This window comes from Erinaceus europaeus, chromosome 15 (assembly GCF_950295315.1).
Source record: "Erinaceus europaeus chromosome 15, mEriEur2.1, whole genome shotgun sequence".
Taxonomy (NCBI): domain Eukaryota; kingdom Metazoa; phylum Chordata; class Mammalia; order Eulipotyphla; family Erinaceidae; genus Erinaceus; species Erinaceus europaeus.
In genome coordinates this window covers 61,613,502-61,631,459 of record NC_080176.1, presented here as the reverse complement: position 1 = coordinate 61,631,459, position 17,958 = coordinate 61,613,502, and the positions used below count along the sequence as shown (strand labels likewise).

At 47.2% G+C, this 17,958-nt stretch overlaps 1 protein-coding gene and 1 non-coding gene across 5 annotated transcripts in view; one reads left to right on the top strand and one right to left on the bottom strand.

The window, feature by feature from the left end:
• ST8SIA5 (ST8 alpha-N-acetyl-neuraminide alpha-2,8-sialyltransferase 5) overlaps window positions 1-16,618 on the top strand; it is a 72,450-nt gene extending 55,832 nt beyond the window's left edge. For all 4 annotated transcript variants that reach the window (XM_007515940.3, XM_060173828.1, XM_060173827.1 and 1 more), the window contains 4 exons: window positions 7,054-7,198; window positions 11,294-11,406; window positions 11,950-12,042; window positions 12,833-16,618. In XM_007515940.3, the coding sequence (XP_007516002.1) occupies window positions 7,054-7,198; window positions 11,294-11,406; window positions 11,950-12,042; window positions 12,833-13,301 (820 nt within the window). In that variant the 3' untranslated portion in view covers window positions 13,302-16,618. The remainder of the gene's footprint in view (window positions 1-7,053; window positions 7,199-11,293; window positions 11,407-11,949; window positions 12,043-12,832) is intronic.
• On the bottom strand, window positions 3,198-3,304 carry LOC132533205 (U6 spliceosomal RNA). The gene has a single exon (XR_009545112.1). It is a non-coding gene; the product is annotated as a U6 spliceosomal RNA (small nuclear RNA).
• Window positions 16,619-17,958: the final 1,340 nt, after the last annotated feature.

The following is a 17,958-nucleotide window of genomic DNA, read 5'->3' as shown; positions in this document are numbered from 1 at the left end:
TAATTGGATTCGTTTCATTGAAAATGTCTTTAAAATTTATGCGGAAAAGAGTTCTGCCAATATTTTCCTCTAAGTATCTGATAGTTTGTGGTCTAACATCCAAGTCCTTAATCCACTTGGAATTTACTTTTGTATTTGGTGAAATACAGTGATTCAGTTTCATTCTTCTGCATGTTTCAACCCATTGTTTCCAGCACCATTTGTTGAAGAGACTCTGCTTTCCCCATGTAATAGTCTGGGCCCCTTTGTCAAAGATTAGATGTCCATAGGTGTGGGGCTTCATTTCTGGGCTGTCAATTCTATTCCACAGGTCAATGTGTCTATTCATGTTCCAGTACCAAGCAGTTTTGATGACAATGGCCCTATAATACAGTTTGAAATCTGGGAGTGTGATGCCTCCAGTTCTGTTCTTTTTTGTCAAGATTTTTTTGGCAATTCTAGGTCTTTTCTGTTTCCAGATAAACATTTGTAGCATTTGTTCTATTCTCCTAAAAAATGTGGTTGGGATCTTGATGGGGATAGCATTAAATTTGTAGATGGCTCTGGGTAATATATTCATTTTGGTGATGTTAGTTCTTCCAACCCATGAACATGGAATATCTTTCCACTTCTTTGTGTCTTTTTCAATTTCTTTTTTTTTAAAATTTTTAAAAATATTTTATTTTATTTATTTATTCCCTTTTGTTGCCCTTGTTGTTTTATTGTTGTAGTTATTATTGCTGTTGTCGTTGTTGTTGGATAGGACAGAGAGAAACAGAGAGTGGAGGGGAAGACAGAGAGGGGGAGAGAAAGATAGACACCTACAGACCTGCTTCACTGCCTGTGAAGTGACTCCCCTGCAGGTGGGGAGGCGGGGTTCGAACCGGGATCCTTATGCCAGTCCTTGTGCTTTGCGCCACCTGCGCTTAACCCGCTGCGCTACAGCCCGACTCCCCGTCTTTTTCAATTTCTTTGAGTAGTGACTCATAATTTTCAGTATACAAGTCTTTCACTTCTTTGGTTAGGTTTACTCCTAGATATTTTATTGTTTTTGTTGCTATAGTAAAAGGAACTGATTTCTGGATTTCAATTTCTTCTAACTTAGTGTTTGCATAGAGGAATGGCACTGACTTTTGAATGTTAATTTTATAGCCTGACACCTTATTGTATTGCCTGATGATTTCCAAAAGCTTCTTGCTGGATTCCTTAGGTTTTTCCATGTATACTATCATGTCATCTGCAAATAAGGAGAGTTTGACTTCTTCTCTTCCAATCGGTATGCCTTTAATTCCTTGCTCCTGCTTGATTGCTATGGCAAGAACTTCCAACACTATGTTGAATAGTAATGGTGAGAGTGGGCAGCCCTGTCTAGTACTTGATCTGAGGGGAAATGCTTCCAGTTTTTCACCATTGAGTATGATGTTGGCTGTAGGTTTGCTATATATAGACTCCACTATCTTCAGGAATTTTCCATCTATTCCCATTTTTTGTAGTGTTTTGATCATAAAGGGATGTTGTATTTTGTCAAAGGCTTTCTCTGCATCTCTTGATATGACCATGTGGTTTTTGGTCTTGCTTTTGTTGATGTGGTGGATCACATTGATTGATTTATGTATATTAAACCAACCTTGCATGCCTGGGATAAACCCCACTTGGTCATGATGAACAATCTTTTTGATATACTGCTGTATCCGGTTGGCTAGAATTTTGTTCAATATTTTCGCATCTATGTTCCTCAGAGATATTGGTCTGTGGTTTTCTTTATCGGTTGTGTCCCTGTCTGCTTTTGGTATCAGAGTGATGTTGACTTCATAGAAGCTGGCAGGGAGTATTCCAGTGTCTTCAATCTTCTGGAAGACTTTTAAAAGTAGAGGTATTAGTTCCTCTTTGAAGGTTTTGTAGAATTCATTTGTAAAACCATCTGGTCCAGGACTTTTATTTTTGGGCAGGTTTTTGTTTCAATTTCATTAGCTGTGATGGGCCTGTTCATATTATCCACTTCCTCTTTACTTAGTTTTGGAAGTTGGTAGGTATCTAGGAAATCGTCCATTACTTCCAGGTTCTCTAGCTTGGTGGCATATAGTTGTTCATAGAATCCTCGCATGATATGTTGAATTTCTGCGGTGTCTGTTGTGATATCTCCTCTTTCATTTAGTATCCGATTTATTTGTGTCTTCTCCCTTTTTTGTGAGTCTGTTAAATGTTTGTCGATTTTGTTTACTCTTTCGAAGAACCAACATTTACTTTCATTGATCTTTTATATGGTTTTCTTATTCTCAATGTTATTTATTTCTGCCCTAATTTTAGTGATTTCTGTCCTTCTGGTTGCTTTAGGGTTCCTTTGTTGTTCTTCTTCTAGGTCTTTAAGATGTGCAATCAAGCTGTTTATTTGTGCTTTTTTTTGTTTCCTAATGTGTGCTTGTATAGCTATGAACTTCCCTCTTAGGACTGCTTTAGCTGTGTCCCAAATATTTTGATAGCTTGTGTCTTCATTTTCATTGATGTCTTGAAACCTTTTGATTTCTTCCTTTATTTCCTCTTTGACCCAGAAGTTGTTAAGAAGTGTATTGTTGAGCTTCCACATTTTGGGAAGCTTTTGTTGATTGTTAAGTGTTAGTTTAATTCCACTGTGGTCTGAGAAGATGCTTGGGATGATTTTGATGCTCTTGAATTGGTTGCTGCTGTCTTTGTGGCCTAATATATGGTCTATCTTTGAGAATGACCCATGTAGATTTGAGTAAAATGTGTATTCAAGTTTCTTGGGATGAATGACTCTGAAAATGTCCAATAGTTCCAGTTTATCTATCTCTTCATTTAGCTCCCTTATGTCTTTATTGATTTTCTGCCTGGATGATCTGTCAAGTTGAGAGAGTGGGGTGTTGAAGTCCCCTACTATAATTGTGTTTCTGTTAATATATTGCTGTAGCTCTTTCAGTAGAAGTTTGATGTATTTAGATGGCTTCTCATTGGGTGCATAGATGTTAATAATTGTTTTTTTTAAACATTTTTTAAAAATTTATTTTTTTATTTAAGAAAGGATTAATTAACAAAACCATAGAGTAGGAGGGGTACAATTCCACACAATTCCCACCACCCAATTTCCATTTCCCACCCCCTCCCCTGATAGCTTTCCCATTCTCTATCCCTCTGGGAGCATGGACCCAGGGTCATTGTGGGTTGCAGAAGGTAGAAGGTCTGGCTTCTGTAATTGCTTCCCCAAAAATATGGACCGCTTCACAAATTTGCGTGTCATCCTTGTGCAGGGGCCATGCTAATCTTCTCTGTATCATTCCAATTTTAGTATATATGCTGCTGAAGCGAGCACAGATGTTATTAATTGTTAAGTCCTCTTGATTGACTGATCCTCTGAGCATTAAGTAGTGTCCATTCCTATCTTTTTTAATCTTATCTATTTTAAAGTCTATCATATCAGATATGAGAATAGCTGTTTCTGCCCTTTTTTGTGGGTCATTGGCTTGTATGATAGTTTTCCATCTTTTCACTTTAAGTTTGTGTTTGTCTTGTTGAGTTAGGTGGGTTTCCTGTAGACAGCATATTGTTGGGTTGTGTTTTCTGATCCATCTTTCTACTCTGTGTCTTTTAATAGGTGAATTCAGGCAATTGACATTTATTGATATCAAAGATTGAAGATATTTTAATGCCATTCTTGTAGAGTTTTAGAGTGTTTTGATATGTGTCCTATTTGTGGTGGTCTAATTGTTTATAGGAGACCTTTCAGAACTTCTTTTAGGGCAGGCTTGGTGATAGTTGATTCCTTCAACTGTTGCTTGTCTGCGAAGGTTTTGATGCCTCCATCTACTCTGAATGACAGTCTAGCAGGATATAGTATTCTTGGTTGAAAGCCTTTCTCATTGAGCACTCGATAGATATCTTGCCATTCTCTTCTGGCCTGTAGTGTTTGTATGGAGAAGTATGCTGCTAATCTTATGGGTTTTCCTTTGTAGGTGACTCTTTGTTTTTCTCTTGCAGCCTTCAGGATCCTTTCTTTATCCTTATTCCTTTCCATTCTAAGTATGACATGTCTTGGTGTCTTTAGGTCTGGGTTAATTCTGTTTGGGACCCTCTGGGCTTCTTGAATCTTTATGTCTTTGATGTTGTCTAGATTAGAGAAGTTTTCATCTATTATGGCCTGGAAAATGCTTTCTTCCTCTCCTTCTCTTTCTTCCTCTGGTAAGCCAATAATGCGTATATTGTTTCTTTTGAAGTCATCCCATAGGACTCTGTTGTTGTTTTCAGTATCTCTTAATCTCTTTTTGAGATCTCTTACTTCTTTTTTAGTTGTCTCTAATTCATCCTCGATCTTGCTAATTCTGTTTTCAGCCTCATTGATTCTATTCTCTCTGCCCTCTACTATTTTCTGGAGTTCATCTGTTTTGTTTCCCTGTTCTGATACTGTTTTAGCTTGTTCAGCTAGTTGCGTTCTTAGCTCAGCGATTTCAGCTTTCAGCTCTCTAATAACCATGAGATAATTAGTATTTTCTTCCATAGTCTCATTTGTTGTTCCTATATTTCTGATTACAATTTTTTCAAATTCTTTACTTACTCCTGTTATTATTTCCCTAGCTAATGTTTGGATGTTGAACTTGTTATTTTGTGCTTCACCCTCTGGAGGACTTTTAGCTGGACTCTTGTCCTGGTTCAATTCTCCAATATTTCTTCTTGTTGTTTTAACCATTTTATATATTATGTTATGAGTTCCCTTTATCAGTACTTTTCAAATTACTGATTGCTATTGCTTGGAATGACTTGTGTCTAAGTAAGTTAATTAAAGGGTTCAAAGTGGTGGAAGTTAACAGTTGTTTCAATAGTATTTTAATCCCTGAATTGGAGCTCAGTGGTTTAAAAGCGTCTTTTTTTTTCTTCCCTGTAGGCTATGGGAGCCTGAGGGCTTTTAAACTATCAGCAGGCTTCTTAGCTTAATCACTGACTCCTGACCAAGAGATAAAGCAGGGTGTGGCAGAGATAATCCAATGGTTATGCAAAGAGACTTTCACAGCCCCTCAGCTATGCCACCGAGGTATAGGGCTTCTCCTGAGTTTCCTGGTTAGATCTCAGTCCCCTGGTGTCCCTCCCTGTTGCTGCTCCAGATTCTGAGGGTAGTAGCAATGGAGACTCAGTGTTGCACTTGGTGAGTCTCTGGGGAGTCCTCTCCTCCCTTCAGCTGTCCCCTTGTTGGTGGAGCAGACGGGAGGTGGTGTCTCAAATGATAAACTGCTGGACTGTTAGCAGTCACTTAATCTCTCCTTAGGCTCCTCCTCTCTGTCACCAGCCACATGTGTTTGTACTCACTGGTGATTTAGTGGGTTCCTGTGGTCATTTCTAGTCCTGTCTTGTCTCAGTTCCAGGTGGTCTCCTTTAGTATTCCTAGTTGATCCGGGAGAGGAGAGGAGAGGAGAGAAAGTGATCTCTCTCACAAGTCTTATAAACAGTTTGCTTGCATCTGTTTTGTTTGGATTTTTTTTTCTTTTTTGGCAAGTTCATGTAAATCAGATCTCTAGATTCCACATCTGAATGAAACCACCGAATAGTTGTCTTTATCTCTTTACTTATTTTGATAAACATGATCACCTCTAGTTGCATCCATTTTATCCCAAAGGACACAATATCATATTTTCTGATTGTAGAGTAGTATTCCATGGAATATACATCCCATAACTTCTTTATCCAGTCATCTGATGATGGGCATCTAGGCTGTTTGCACACTTTGGCTGTTGTGAATGGTGCAACATGAACACAGGGCTGCATGTGCCCCTTCTCGTTAATGTTTGAATGGCCTGTGCCTGCCTGGTGATAAGTGTGTTTAACTAGGTGTGCCACCACCCAGCCCCCTAAAGAAGATTTATTTATTGGAGAGTGAGTGTGAGAGAGGAGGGAGAGAGGTCCGGAATACCTCTGACATAGGAGGTGTCTGGATTTGAACCTGTGTCCTCTGGCATGCAAATTAGTGCTCTACCCAGCTGAGATAGCCCCCAGTCTTTCTATATTTTCTTTAAGCCTGCTTATGACATTTGAGTTTTACCCAAACTGAGAGATGCATGAGTGAATATATAATAAAAATAATAGTAGTAATAATCATTATTATTATTAATGAACTTTGAAAAAGTTCTCTGGAAGCCAGTTTCTAGGGTTTATAGGAAGTCACCTAGAGTCCACCCAGCCCTCTAATTGCCGACTCTCCCCATTCCCAAGACAGTGTATGAACAACTGAAGCTGCACATTTCTTCTTCTTTTTGCCAGTAGGGTTATTGCTGAGGCTCAATGCCTATATGACAATCCCACTGCTCCTAGTGGCCATTTTGTTCCCTTCTTTTACTTTATAGAAACAGGGAGGGATGAGAGAGAGAGATAGAGAGAGAGAGAGAGAGAGAGAGAGAGAGAGACTTGCAGCCCTGCTCCAATGCTTGTGAATCTTCACCTTGCAGGTGGGGCCCCGGGAGGGGGGCTTGAGCCCAGATCCTGGCACATGATAGCATGTGCACTCTACCGAGTGTGCCATGCCTGGCACAAAAGTGTGCATTTGTGTTGATGCCATCACCCAGGGTAAGAGCCTTGCCCAAACTTCTAGGGTGAGCTGTGCATCCTTGGATTTTGCACTTGGGCTGGAGAGATCATGTGCTTCCGGGAGCAGGGGGGCTGCTTTGACCCCTTTGAAGAAAGCCTGAAGGAGGAGGGCTGTTCCCACGTTTGGCAGACAGCTGCTGAGCAATACACATGTGACCAAGGGTATGCTGGATCCCCAGAGTAGGGGTCCCTCCAGGGGCTCTCACTCTGGGAAAGAGGGAGCTGGCAGATAGTGGCGGGATGGTACCAACTCTGTGCCGAGGCTCCGAGGCCAGCGCAGCCAGTGGGGACAGGGCCCCTGACAGCTTGTGGAAACTTATGGCAGCCCAGGAGGAATGTAGAAGGGAGAGGCCAAGGTAGGAGTAGAGCTGTAGGGGTGGGAAAGAATGGTGGTCCTTGGCTTCCCCAAGGGCTTCTATCCCATAACCCCTCTGCCCTTCAGAGTCTGGCCTCTGCCCCATGTCACAGCTTGTCTCTGTCTCCCACCCACAGGTCCACTCTTTCCAGGTGCTGTAATGCCCCTTCCTACCTCTTCACCACCCAGAAGAATACCCCACTGGGCACAAAGCTCAAGTATGAGGTGGACACCAGTGGCATCTACCACATCAACCAGGAGATATTCCGCATGTTCCCCAAGGTGCTGCTGTGTGAGGGGGAGCTGGGGGTGTGGAGTTGACTCCTCATAGGCCTTGGACCTGGACCCTGCAGTGTCATGTCATCTGCTCTGCCCTGCCCCCTGCACCCAAATTCCCTGACTGTGTTCTCCACAGCCTTTGGAGCTCCTGGGGTTCTGTCTTGGTGCCATATGGATGTTATTTGAATAACTTTTGCTCAAAATACCTTGTAAAGCCTTGACTCTTGCATTACTTATAGAGGAAATCCTGAAGATAACCAGGAGAATAATTAGCATTTGTCCCCTGCCCAATGGATGGCCCCAGGGCCATCGTGCAGTGATAACCTATAGAACTTGCACATAGGAAATCCCAGGTTCGATTCCCAGCACCACCAATAGCCAGAGCTGGTTAAAAAAACCACAAATTCCAAGGAAGATATATGAGCAAAAACATATATAAGCAAAGGTTGTGTGCGCAAGAAGTTAAAACTGACACAAACCAAGGCTCTGTAAGTTTGAGTTGGGCTACAAAACAGCTCACTTGAGTGTACTTGACCCAGGTTTAAGTCAAGCTTCTACCACATTGGAGGAACTTTGGTGCTGTGATCTCTCTCATTCTCTATCTCTGCTGCTTTGTCTCTGTCTCAAAAAAAAAAGGTTGAGTTGGCCTTGGGTGTTCATTATCTTTGAAGATCACTGGCTCCTGGTCTATATATAATGTAGGGGTTAGGACAAGAAATGGATTTGGCTGCTTGTAACAGAAAATCTGAATATCAGATCTACACCAGATAGATTTCCCTCTTTCATACAAAAGAACCTGGGGCTGGGGAGATGGCATCATGGTTCTGTAAAATACTCTCCTGCCTGAGGCTCTGTGGTTCCAGGTTCAGTCCCCAGCACCACCATTAGCCAGAGCTGGGTGGGGCTCTGAGAAAAACAAACAAACAAACAAACCAAGCTGGGGGGGGGGGGCTGTACACTCACAGCGACTCCTGTCCTGGGGGCAGGGCCAGAAGCCAGACAGACTGGCTTGTGTGCTCTCTTGTGCTGAGGGCCAACCCTCCTCTGAGGCCCAGAGCCTGATTTTCTGGTGGCTACGTGCACAAAGGAGAGGGCTCATGGGCCTTGTGCAGAGCCACTTCCTGAAGAGCTCAGGGCCAGAGCAGGGTAGCAGGTTCAGCTGGTAAAGATACCGAGTCAGGTGTGTTCAGGTCTTTCTGCAGGAAGCCTGAGACCTTGATTTGGGGGGGGGGTGCTACTGAAGTGGGCCCTAGGGGTTCCTTCCCTTCTCTTCTTCCCAAAGTTGCTAGTATTTGGGGACTGGGAGGGAGAAGTTGAAAGGAGAGATGTGTCCAGCTTACCACACCCATAACAGCACCAGCAGATGTGGGGTGCAAGGTGGGTCTGCAAGGCCTAGAATGTGAGGTTGGTGACAGCAGGTAAGCTTGCACCTCACAAGGATTAATGCCAGTAGGTGACTCTCAGCTCGGTGGTGACAGATGGGCCTGAGGTCTAAACTGCTAAGGTCCCGGGATTTAGAACAAGGTTGCCAAATGTGCTCTACAAAGGGCCGGATAGAAAATGCTGTGGGCTCTTTGGGCCATATGGCATCTGTCAGACACAGTCACCTTTGTCGCTCTAGCGTGCAAACAGAGGAAACAGGAAACAAGCCAGGGTGGCTGTGCTCCAGCACACACTTCAATTCTGACTAGACACTGTAATATGAATATTAGACAGCTTTTATAGATTATAAGATACTCCTTTTCCCAACCAACAGCCACTCATCCATCCACCCCTCTCTCCATCTACCTGTCCACCCACCCACTCATCCATCTAGTCCCCTCTCTCCACTCACCCACCAACCTACACACTGTCCAGCACCCACCCATCTCTATCTGTCCACCAGCCTCCTCCCTTCACGTGTCTACTTCTTGCCCATCTCCCTACTCAAAGCCTAGTTCTCTCTAGACTCCATCAGTTTTGCCACCGGGGAGTCCTGCATCTGAGCAGAGTCCCTGTGCCCTGGGCAGTCTGGTGCTTGGCCATCCTACCTTTGGAGTCCAGGGTTATGCTCTTGCCCTGTAGGTGCCCACCTCCCCAGGCACCACACTTCCTGGGAGGGGCTACAGTCCAGGGTGGGGTGTGCCGGATTGGCTCTCTTCACTCAGCTTCGTCCACGTGCACACGGTGCCCCGGCCTAGATTCAGGCGACTACTCCAGCCATGGTGTGGCAAGGTCACAGTGCCATGAGGTGGCCACCCGCCCAGTGCTCCCGGGGTGCCATCACCAGTCTGCAGAGCCCCTGGGTGCCTGTACTCTGACTGCTGTTCTGACATGGCTGCCTTTGGGCCCCCTTCCCCCTGGTCTTTTGTTCTGGCTGCTGCCAGGTCCTGGTTCTGTCCCAGCCCATAGGACCTTTCACAGGTCTCTGGAGCAGAGAGTCTGCGACTCACCTGAACTGAAAAGGGTAAGGGTTCCCAGGTGGTTGTGCCCCTACCTTTGTTGTCACCCCCCGCAATGTCCACATTAAATATCAAAAATGTACAGTAGGAGTCAGCAAAACAGCTCACTTGGATAGTGTGCTGCTTTGCCATGTGCATGATAGGTTCAAACCCAGCATCCATTGCACTGAAGGAAGTCTCAGTGCTGTGGTCTCTCTCTTCCTCTCTCTCTCCCCTCCCCTTTCTGTCTCCATCCAGGAAAAATACTGGGAGATCTCATTTATAGGTGGAACTTAAGAAACGAGAACAGGAAGGGAGAACACCGTGTGGAAACCGGCCTGGGTGGGGTGTTTTTCACCAAAGCAAAGGACTCTGGGAAAGGGGAGTGGAGAGGGCCTTGAGGTCCTGGTGCAGGATGGTGGGAAAAGACCAAAGTTGGGGATGAGAGTGTTTTGCAGACACCTAGCACAGGGAGATGAAAGATTGCAACTGTACCTTAGTCCATTATACCCGCCGAAATGACTTTTTTTAAGTTGCAAAAAATGTGTACCAGAAGTCATGGAGAAACTGAACTAACCAACACTGGATAAACCAAGGGCTACAATGCAAGTGGGATTGGCCATAAACTGTGGAATCTTTTTTATTTTTATTTATTTATTGGATAGAGACAGGCAGAAATCAACAGTGAAGGGGGAGATACAGAGGGAGAGAGATGGGCAGGTCTGCTTGACCATGAAGCTTTCCCCCTGCAAGTGGGGACTGGGGCTTGAACCCTGGTTCTTGCAGATTGTAACATGTGTGCTCAGCTAGGCACTCACCTGGCCCCTTCTATTTTTTCCTTCAGGGTTATCGTTAGGGCTCGGTGCCTGCACTATGAATCCACTGCTCCTGGTGGCCATTTTTGTCATTGTTGTTGTTGGATAGGACAGAGAGCAATTGAGAGAGGAGGGGAAGACAGAGAAGAGAGAAAGATAGACACCTGCAGACTTGCTCCACTACTTGTGAAGAGACCCCCATGCAGATGGGGAGCAAGGGGCTCGAACCAGGATCCTTAAGCCAGTCCCTGCACTTGTACTATGTGTACTTAATCCAGTGCACCACCACCTGACCCTTCCTTTTTTATTGGAATGCAGAAGCACCACCATTCATTGGAAAGACAGTGGAGACCTGACTTTCTAGCACTGCTCGTTCATAATTTCCCTGTGCCACCAAGAGCGTATTTTAAAAATATATTTATTTATTCCCTTTTGTTGCTCTTGTTGTTTATTGTTGTGTGTTTTAGTTATTATTGTTGTTGTTATTGATGTCATCATTGTTGGATAGGACAGAGAAATGGAGAGAGGAGGGGAAGACAGAGAGGGGGAGAGAAAGATAGACACCTACAGACCTGCTTCACCACCTGTGAAGCGACTCCCCTGCAGGTGGGGGTTGGGGGCTCGAACCGGGATCCTTGCGCGGGTCCTTGCGCTTTGTGGCACCTGCGCTTAACCTGCTGCGCTACCTCCTGACTTCGAAGAGCATGTTTTTTATCCTTTCTCCCTAGCTGCCACATTCCCCCACATCCTTTCTACTCTGAGTCTCCATGCTCTCTTAAGCTGTCTCCAGGTGGATGTGGGCACAGAGGCGAGAGCCCAGGGGAAGGCAGTGCCCCCCTGACCCAGTGCCCCTGTCCCTCCAGGACATGCCCTACTACCGCTCCCAGTTCAAGAAATGTGCTGTGGTTGGCAATGGGGGCATCCTGAAGAACAGCCGCTGCGGGAGGGAGATCGACAGTGCTGACTTTGTCTTCAGGTGAGAGCATTGTCCCGGCTAAGCCTGCTGTGTCCCCGTGCGCCCCCCCGCCCCTCCCCCGCCCCTTCTACTAGCTGTGTTCCTCCCTGGGTCCTCTAGAGGGAGCTCCTGTTTCCTTGCCTCTTCTGGCTCCCAGGGAACACCTGCACCCCCTTGGCTCACGGGCCCTTCACAGCACAGGGGAGCATCTTCTCTGGCTTCTTTTGATTCTGAATCTGTAGTCTCACTTTCTCTCTCCTGTTGCCATATCACCTTCTCTTATAATAATCCTGGTGATCCCACTTGACCTGCCAGGCTAATACAGGATGACTACATCACCTCAAACTCTAGCTTAATCATATCTTCCTCTCCTCTCCTCTCCTCTCCTCTCCTCTCCTCTCCTCTCCTCTCCTCTCCTCTCCTCTCCTCTCCTCTCCTCTCCTCTCCCTGCTCCCCTCCCTTCCCCTCCCCTCTCCTCCTCCCTTCTCCTCCCCTCCCCTCCCCTCCCCTCCCCTCTCCTTCCCTTCCCTCCCCTCCCCTCCTCTCTCCACTCCTCTTTTGCAGGTGTAACCTGCCTCCCATCTCAGAGAAGTACACCATGGACGTGGGTGTGAAGACAGACGTGGTCACTGTGAACCCCAGTATCATCACAGAGAGGTGAGTGTTTCTCTTTAAACTTGTGCTGTCCAGTATGATGGTCATTAGTTCCCAGAGACATAGGCATCAGAAATGTGTCAGAGCCAAAGAGATTAAAAACATGCCTCAGATCTCAAAGGCTTACTGCTGTGGAAAAAAGGGTGGGCCCTCTCTCAGTCTTTTCAGTACTGATTATATAGTATTTTGAGGTTTAATACATATATATATATATGATTACACACATATGATTGATTTCACTCATTTCTTTCTACTTATTTTGATATGCTTACTAGAACATTTAAAATTGCATATTTAACCTGTGTTGTATTTCTTTGGGGCAGTGTGGTCTAGATTAGCTTAATCTAGAGATGGTCCAGAGAAATTTCCAGTGTGTGGTAGGAAGGTTGCTCCCTGCCCAATCTGTCTCCAGCCAATTCTGGGGAAGGAGAGTCATGCAAAAACCTCATGTCCTGCCCCTACTCCAACCTGGCTTCTCTGTCTGTGAGGCTTTAGGGGGCATGGGCTATGTCTAAAGCACACACACTCTCCTCACCACAGTCACACCCACAGATCAGAAGATGGGTGAGGGTTAGTGTCTAAAACACACACACACACACACACACACACACACACACACACACACACACTCTGGCCTGGGGAAGGCTGGGCAGTCATCTGCTAAGATGATCAATATGAAAGAAGACGGGGTGATCTTCTGCATCTTTTGAAAGGACCCCAGCATCAGGTTGGGGTGAGGAGAGTTCGCAGGGTACTGGGGAAGCCACCTTGTGACTCTGTGTGCCCTGCCCAGGTTCCACAAGCTGGAGAAGTGGCGACGACCCTTCTACCGGGTGCTGCAGGTGTACGAGAACGCGTCGGTGCTGCTGCCTGCCTTCTACAACACGCGCAACACTGACGTGTCCATCCGAGTCAAGTACGTGCTGGACGACTTCCAGTCCCCGCAGGCCGTGTACTACTTCCACCCACAGTACCTGCTCAACGTGTCACGCTACTGGCTCAGCCTGGGTGTGCGGGCCAAGCGCATCAGCACCGGTCTTATCCTGGTCACGGCCGCACTGGAGCTGTGCGAGGAGGTGCACCTGTTCGGCTTCTGGGCCTTCCCCATGAACCCCTCGGGTCTCTACATCACACATCACTACTATGACAACGTCAAGCCCCGCCCTGGCTTCCACGCCATGCCCTCCGAGATCTTCAACTTCCTGCACTTGCACAGCCGGGGCATCCTGCGTGTGCACACGGGCACTTGCCACTGCTGCTGAGGCGCGGGCGCACCCGCTGGGCCACCTGGACAGCCCCAGGGCGGGGTGGGGTTCCTTGCTCACATCCTGTGTGCCTGCAGGCAGGGGTGGTGAGGGGGCAGACTGCTCTCCGGACCCCGTGTCTGTGCCCTGCCCATGGAGCACTATGCCACTGGGCCTCGGGTGCCCTTGACATTTCTATAAATTTATTCTGATTTGACATGGAGTTGTACTGAGAAGACACAACAGAAATAAAGTCACGCCTCTGTCTTCCAGGAGCAGGGATCAGGCTGTCCACAGATTCCAGCCCACGTGCTGGGAGCACTGAGGAGGGGACATGGCGTCCATCTCGTTGTTAACATCAAGGAGCACAGGTGGTGCTTATCGCAGCTGAAGGACTCAGGCACGGGGAAGTGGGAAGTGGGAGAATGGCCTTGTGGGTCTAGACTAGATTTAACTCAGACTTGTGGGTTCCTGAGTTTTGTACTGAGGCTTCTAGAATCTCCATCTTGAATATCCCCAGATGCTAAATGGTTCTGTGAAGACAGACTCAGAGTGGTCCAGAGATTCATCAGCCAAGGTCACAGCAACCGGCCGAGTCATAGAGGTGACACAGTGACGGCGAACATCAGCTCTGTGTGTGAGGACAGGCTATGATGAGAGCCACAGCCTACCAGACACATCCTCTCACACACACGGTCTTGCTGCCTCCAAGATCAGTTAGTTCTGCGTTGGACCTTTGGACAAACGGGAATCACTGACCAGCTATTTGTACTAAGCAGTTACAAGCCAGCATTCTTGACTCATAAGTGCTTAGTTCTTGGCTCCCTCTGCTGTTTATCCCTCATGTTCAGCTGTTTTAACCAGGAGCCATTTATATGTGTTTCTCTTTAGGCTCCTGCTAGACTGTGTTCCTGAATCAGTTCTTTGCAGAGACTGCAAAGTGCTGACATGGAGCAAGTGAACTGAAGGGACAGCAGCATGGCTCTGCCACCACTGAGGGCCTGACAGTCAAGAGTGGCATTTCCCACCTGCACAGCCATGTCACTCTCACAGGCGGGGACCCACAGGACTTGAGCTCTGGCAGGGAGAATCCTAGGCTGAAAGGGGCTGATGTGCTATCTCGCATATGAGACCTGTTCCTTTCGCTTGCCCCTGAAGTGTTTCCACCGTGAGCTTGGTGGGTAGATGCCCCTGATGAATTGCCTTAGAACTCAGCTTTGTGGCATCCTGCAGTGTTAATGTGGGGGGACTGCTGCATCCTCCCTCCCCTTCTCCCTCTTCCTTCTTGTCTCCTTATTTCCCATAGACACTTTATTTATTGCCATCAGGGTTATCACAGGGGCTTGGTGCCAGCACTAGGAATCCACTCTTCTTGGCAGCCATTTTTTTTCCTTCTCTTTTATTTGATAAGACAGAGAGAACCTGAGAGGAGAGTGGGAGAGAAAGAGAGACACTTACAGACCTGCTTTACCGCACGTGAAGCTTCCTTCCTGCCCATGGGGAGCGGGGCCTGGAACCCAGGTTTTAGAGCATGGTAATGTGTGCGCTCAACTGGGAGTGCCACCATCTGCAACCCCCGCCAGCCCCCTACCCTTACAGACATTTCTGTAAGTTTATTCTGATTGGGTTTGGAGTTGTATCTGGGAAGACATGATGGAAATAAAGTCACACCTCTGTCTTCTAGGAGCAGGGATCAGGCTGCCCACAGATTCCAGCCTACATGCTGGGAGCACTGAGGAGGGAGACTCAGGCCTGCATGGGGCATGGCTGTCCAGCTCATCACCTGTTTCAGGTTCAGTGAGGAGAGAGGAGCAGGCAGGCATGGTCCCTGAACTCCAGGCTCGCAGTCTGGGGCTCCTTCCTTGGCCACACTCCTCACGCTGACTTGTGTGACATGTTGGTGGGTAATGTGGAGTGTGTGCCATGCAGGACTCTGTTCTAGATGCTCACCTTTCACCTTTCACCTTCTGAGCTCACATTCCTACTGAGAAGACTGCAGACTGCTTTTCTGGAGGTCGCGGAGGTAATCCAAGCACTTGGTAAATCAGGAGAACAAAACAACCCCCACCAAGTCTGGGGACAGTTATGCCCTCTTGGCTCCACATACTTTCAGAAGGAATTTCTGGGGAATGTTCTGGTTAACTGAGGCTTGCAAACATTCGTTTGTGATGAATTGACCCCTACTCTTGAAACCGTGCATGACCGTACTTGGAGGACCTTTTAAAAACACTTATTATTGGTAATTTAACATTGTTTTTTTCTAAAACCATATGACTTCAGGGGTCTAGTTTGACGCCACCACCAGTGTTTTTGTACCCCCAAGCCCCTACCCCAACACCAGAGTTTTCACAGAGTCTTAGACACAGTGAGACAGTGGCTACCTTTTTTTGAAGCTCATTTGTTTTGATTATCTTGATCCTACACAGGAGGAAAGCCATCCAGCAGGCATCTTTCACCTCTGTACATATTACATTGAAACTGGGATATATATATATTCTTTCCACCAAGGTTTATTGCTGGAGCTTGATGCCTTCATGATAAATTCACCACTTTCAGCAGACTTTTTTTTTTTTCTGCTTCACTGCCTGTGAAGCAACTCTCCTGCAGGTGGGGAGCTGGGGGCTCGAACCGGGATCGTTATGTCGGTCCTTGTGCTTTGCGCCATGTGCACTTAACCCACTGTGCTACCATCTGACTCCCTTTTATTTTTGATAAAGACAGAGAGAAATGGAGATGGGGAGGGGGAGATAGGGAGAGAGAAAGAGAGACACCTGCAGCTTTGCTTCACCTCTTGGGGAGCTCCCTTGCTGCAGGTGGGAACCGGGAGTTTGAACTTGGATAATAAATTCTTTAGGTCCATTTTGTCTTATTCCAGGAATCAGACTCAACCAGAACAGATGAGATTAGGGTCAGTTTATGCCAGGGCTATATGGAGTGTCCGCTGTGCATAGGACTCTCCACCAGATGCCAACCCCCCCCCCCCCTTCGTGGTGCTCGCCTTCGAGACAGGCTACACTTGGGGCCTGAAGCCTCAGTGAGTCAAGTGTCAGGACTGCAGTGTCAAGGGTGTTAGTTATTGGCTGCTCTGCTACGGCCCTCGCGGGAGCTGGGGATGGTGTGAGGCTTTGCCCTGTGGTAGAGCTGGACCTTGTGGCTCACGGCCCTGTGTCTACATGGGCTCTTAGGATGATTCTTTCCTTCTCCCATCTCTGCAACTAAAGGCTTAGGAGAGATCTCTAGGGTCCCTGTAATCTCTGTTTTTGTGAAGGTATCCATGGTGTGTGGATCTAAGCCATAAATACAATTTATTACTAATATGCTGAAGATTTCCTGCACTCTCGTTCTGCACTGAGCATTTTGTTTGCCTTGTCTCCATCAGTCGTCCGGAGATCTCCCTCGGTGAGAAGGTGCCATTGTATGGAGGAGGAGAGCTGGGCTCAGGACGACTTGGTGGTTGAGAAGCCCAGTGGAGGAAGGGTCCCATGGCCTGTCTGTCCTAGTCACTTCGTCAGCTGGTGTCACCAGGGTTAGAGTAAGATGAACCCTGATGGAAATGCCACTGCACGATGGCTCTGGGTCTGACCAAGGGGGCAGATGCTCTGGGAGTCCGCCATGGACTTGGGAAGCAGTTTCTGCCTCTAAGTGCCCTCCCGCTCAGCCTCCCACCCCAACCCTGGCAGCAGCACCATCCAGCCTGCAGTAGAAGCCAAGGCCAGATCCACTTTTTTTAGGTGAAGGGGGTGTCCAGGAAGTGTGTGTGCTAAGTGACAACATGTGGAGTGACATCCCAGGGTGACATGGCTCCTCTGCCACCCACCCAGGCCCTACTCTTTCTCTCGCAGCCATGGTCCTCCTGCCATTCTCCCCATCCCACCAGTGACTCCCAGATGAATCCCTTTTTAAAATTAAAAAAAAAATTATATTTATTTATTTTCCCTTTTGTTGCCCATGCTTTTTTTTTTTTTTTTATCATTGTTGTTGTAGTTATTGATATCATCGTTGTTAGATAGAACAGAGAGAAATGGAGAGAGGAGGGGAAGACAGAGAGGAGGAGAGAAAGATAGACACCTGCAGACCTGCTTCACCACCTGTGAAGCGACTCCCCTGCAGATGGGGAGCCGGGGACTCGAACCTGGATCCTTATACCGGTCCTTGTGCTTTGTGCCACCTGCGCTTAACCTGCTACGCTACTGCCCGACTCCCCGATGAACCCCTTTTTAAGGGGCACTGACAGGGCATGAATGAAACAGCCATTGTGTCTTTTGCCGTGCTCAGCTGGCTGCCCTGGGGCTGCAGGCAGCAGAAACAGGCACGTGACTCTGGCACAGCCAAGTGAGAGGGAAGGAGGCTCAAGGTCAGACACAGCCTCTAAGTCGAGGCCCCACAATGCTGCTCCGAAGGCCACAGGCTGATCACTGGATGCCACAGAGAGTAGAGGCCCTGTTCTTGACCTTCTGGAGACTTTGTGGAGTTGAAAAGGAACACAGAACTGCTGCTGAGCATTTGATGAAAATGCACTGGGCATTGTGCCAACCTTGTGTTAGTTGCAGGGGGCCAGTGACAAAGTGAATGCCACCCCCCCTCCTGGAGCCTGCAGTCTGGTGGGGTTGCCTGCATGTCTAAGTGAGAGCAGAGCCCCACAAGTGTGCATGCTGCTATGCTGAGAGCCACCTGG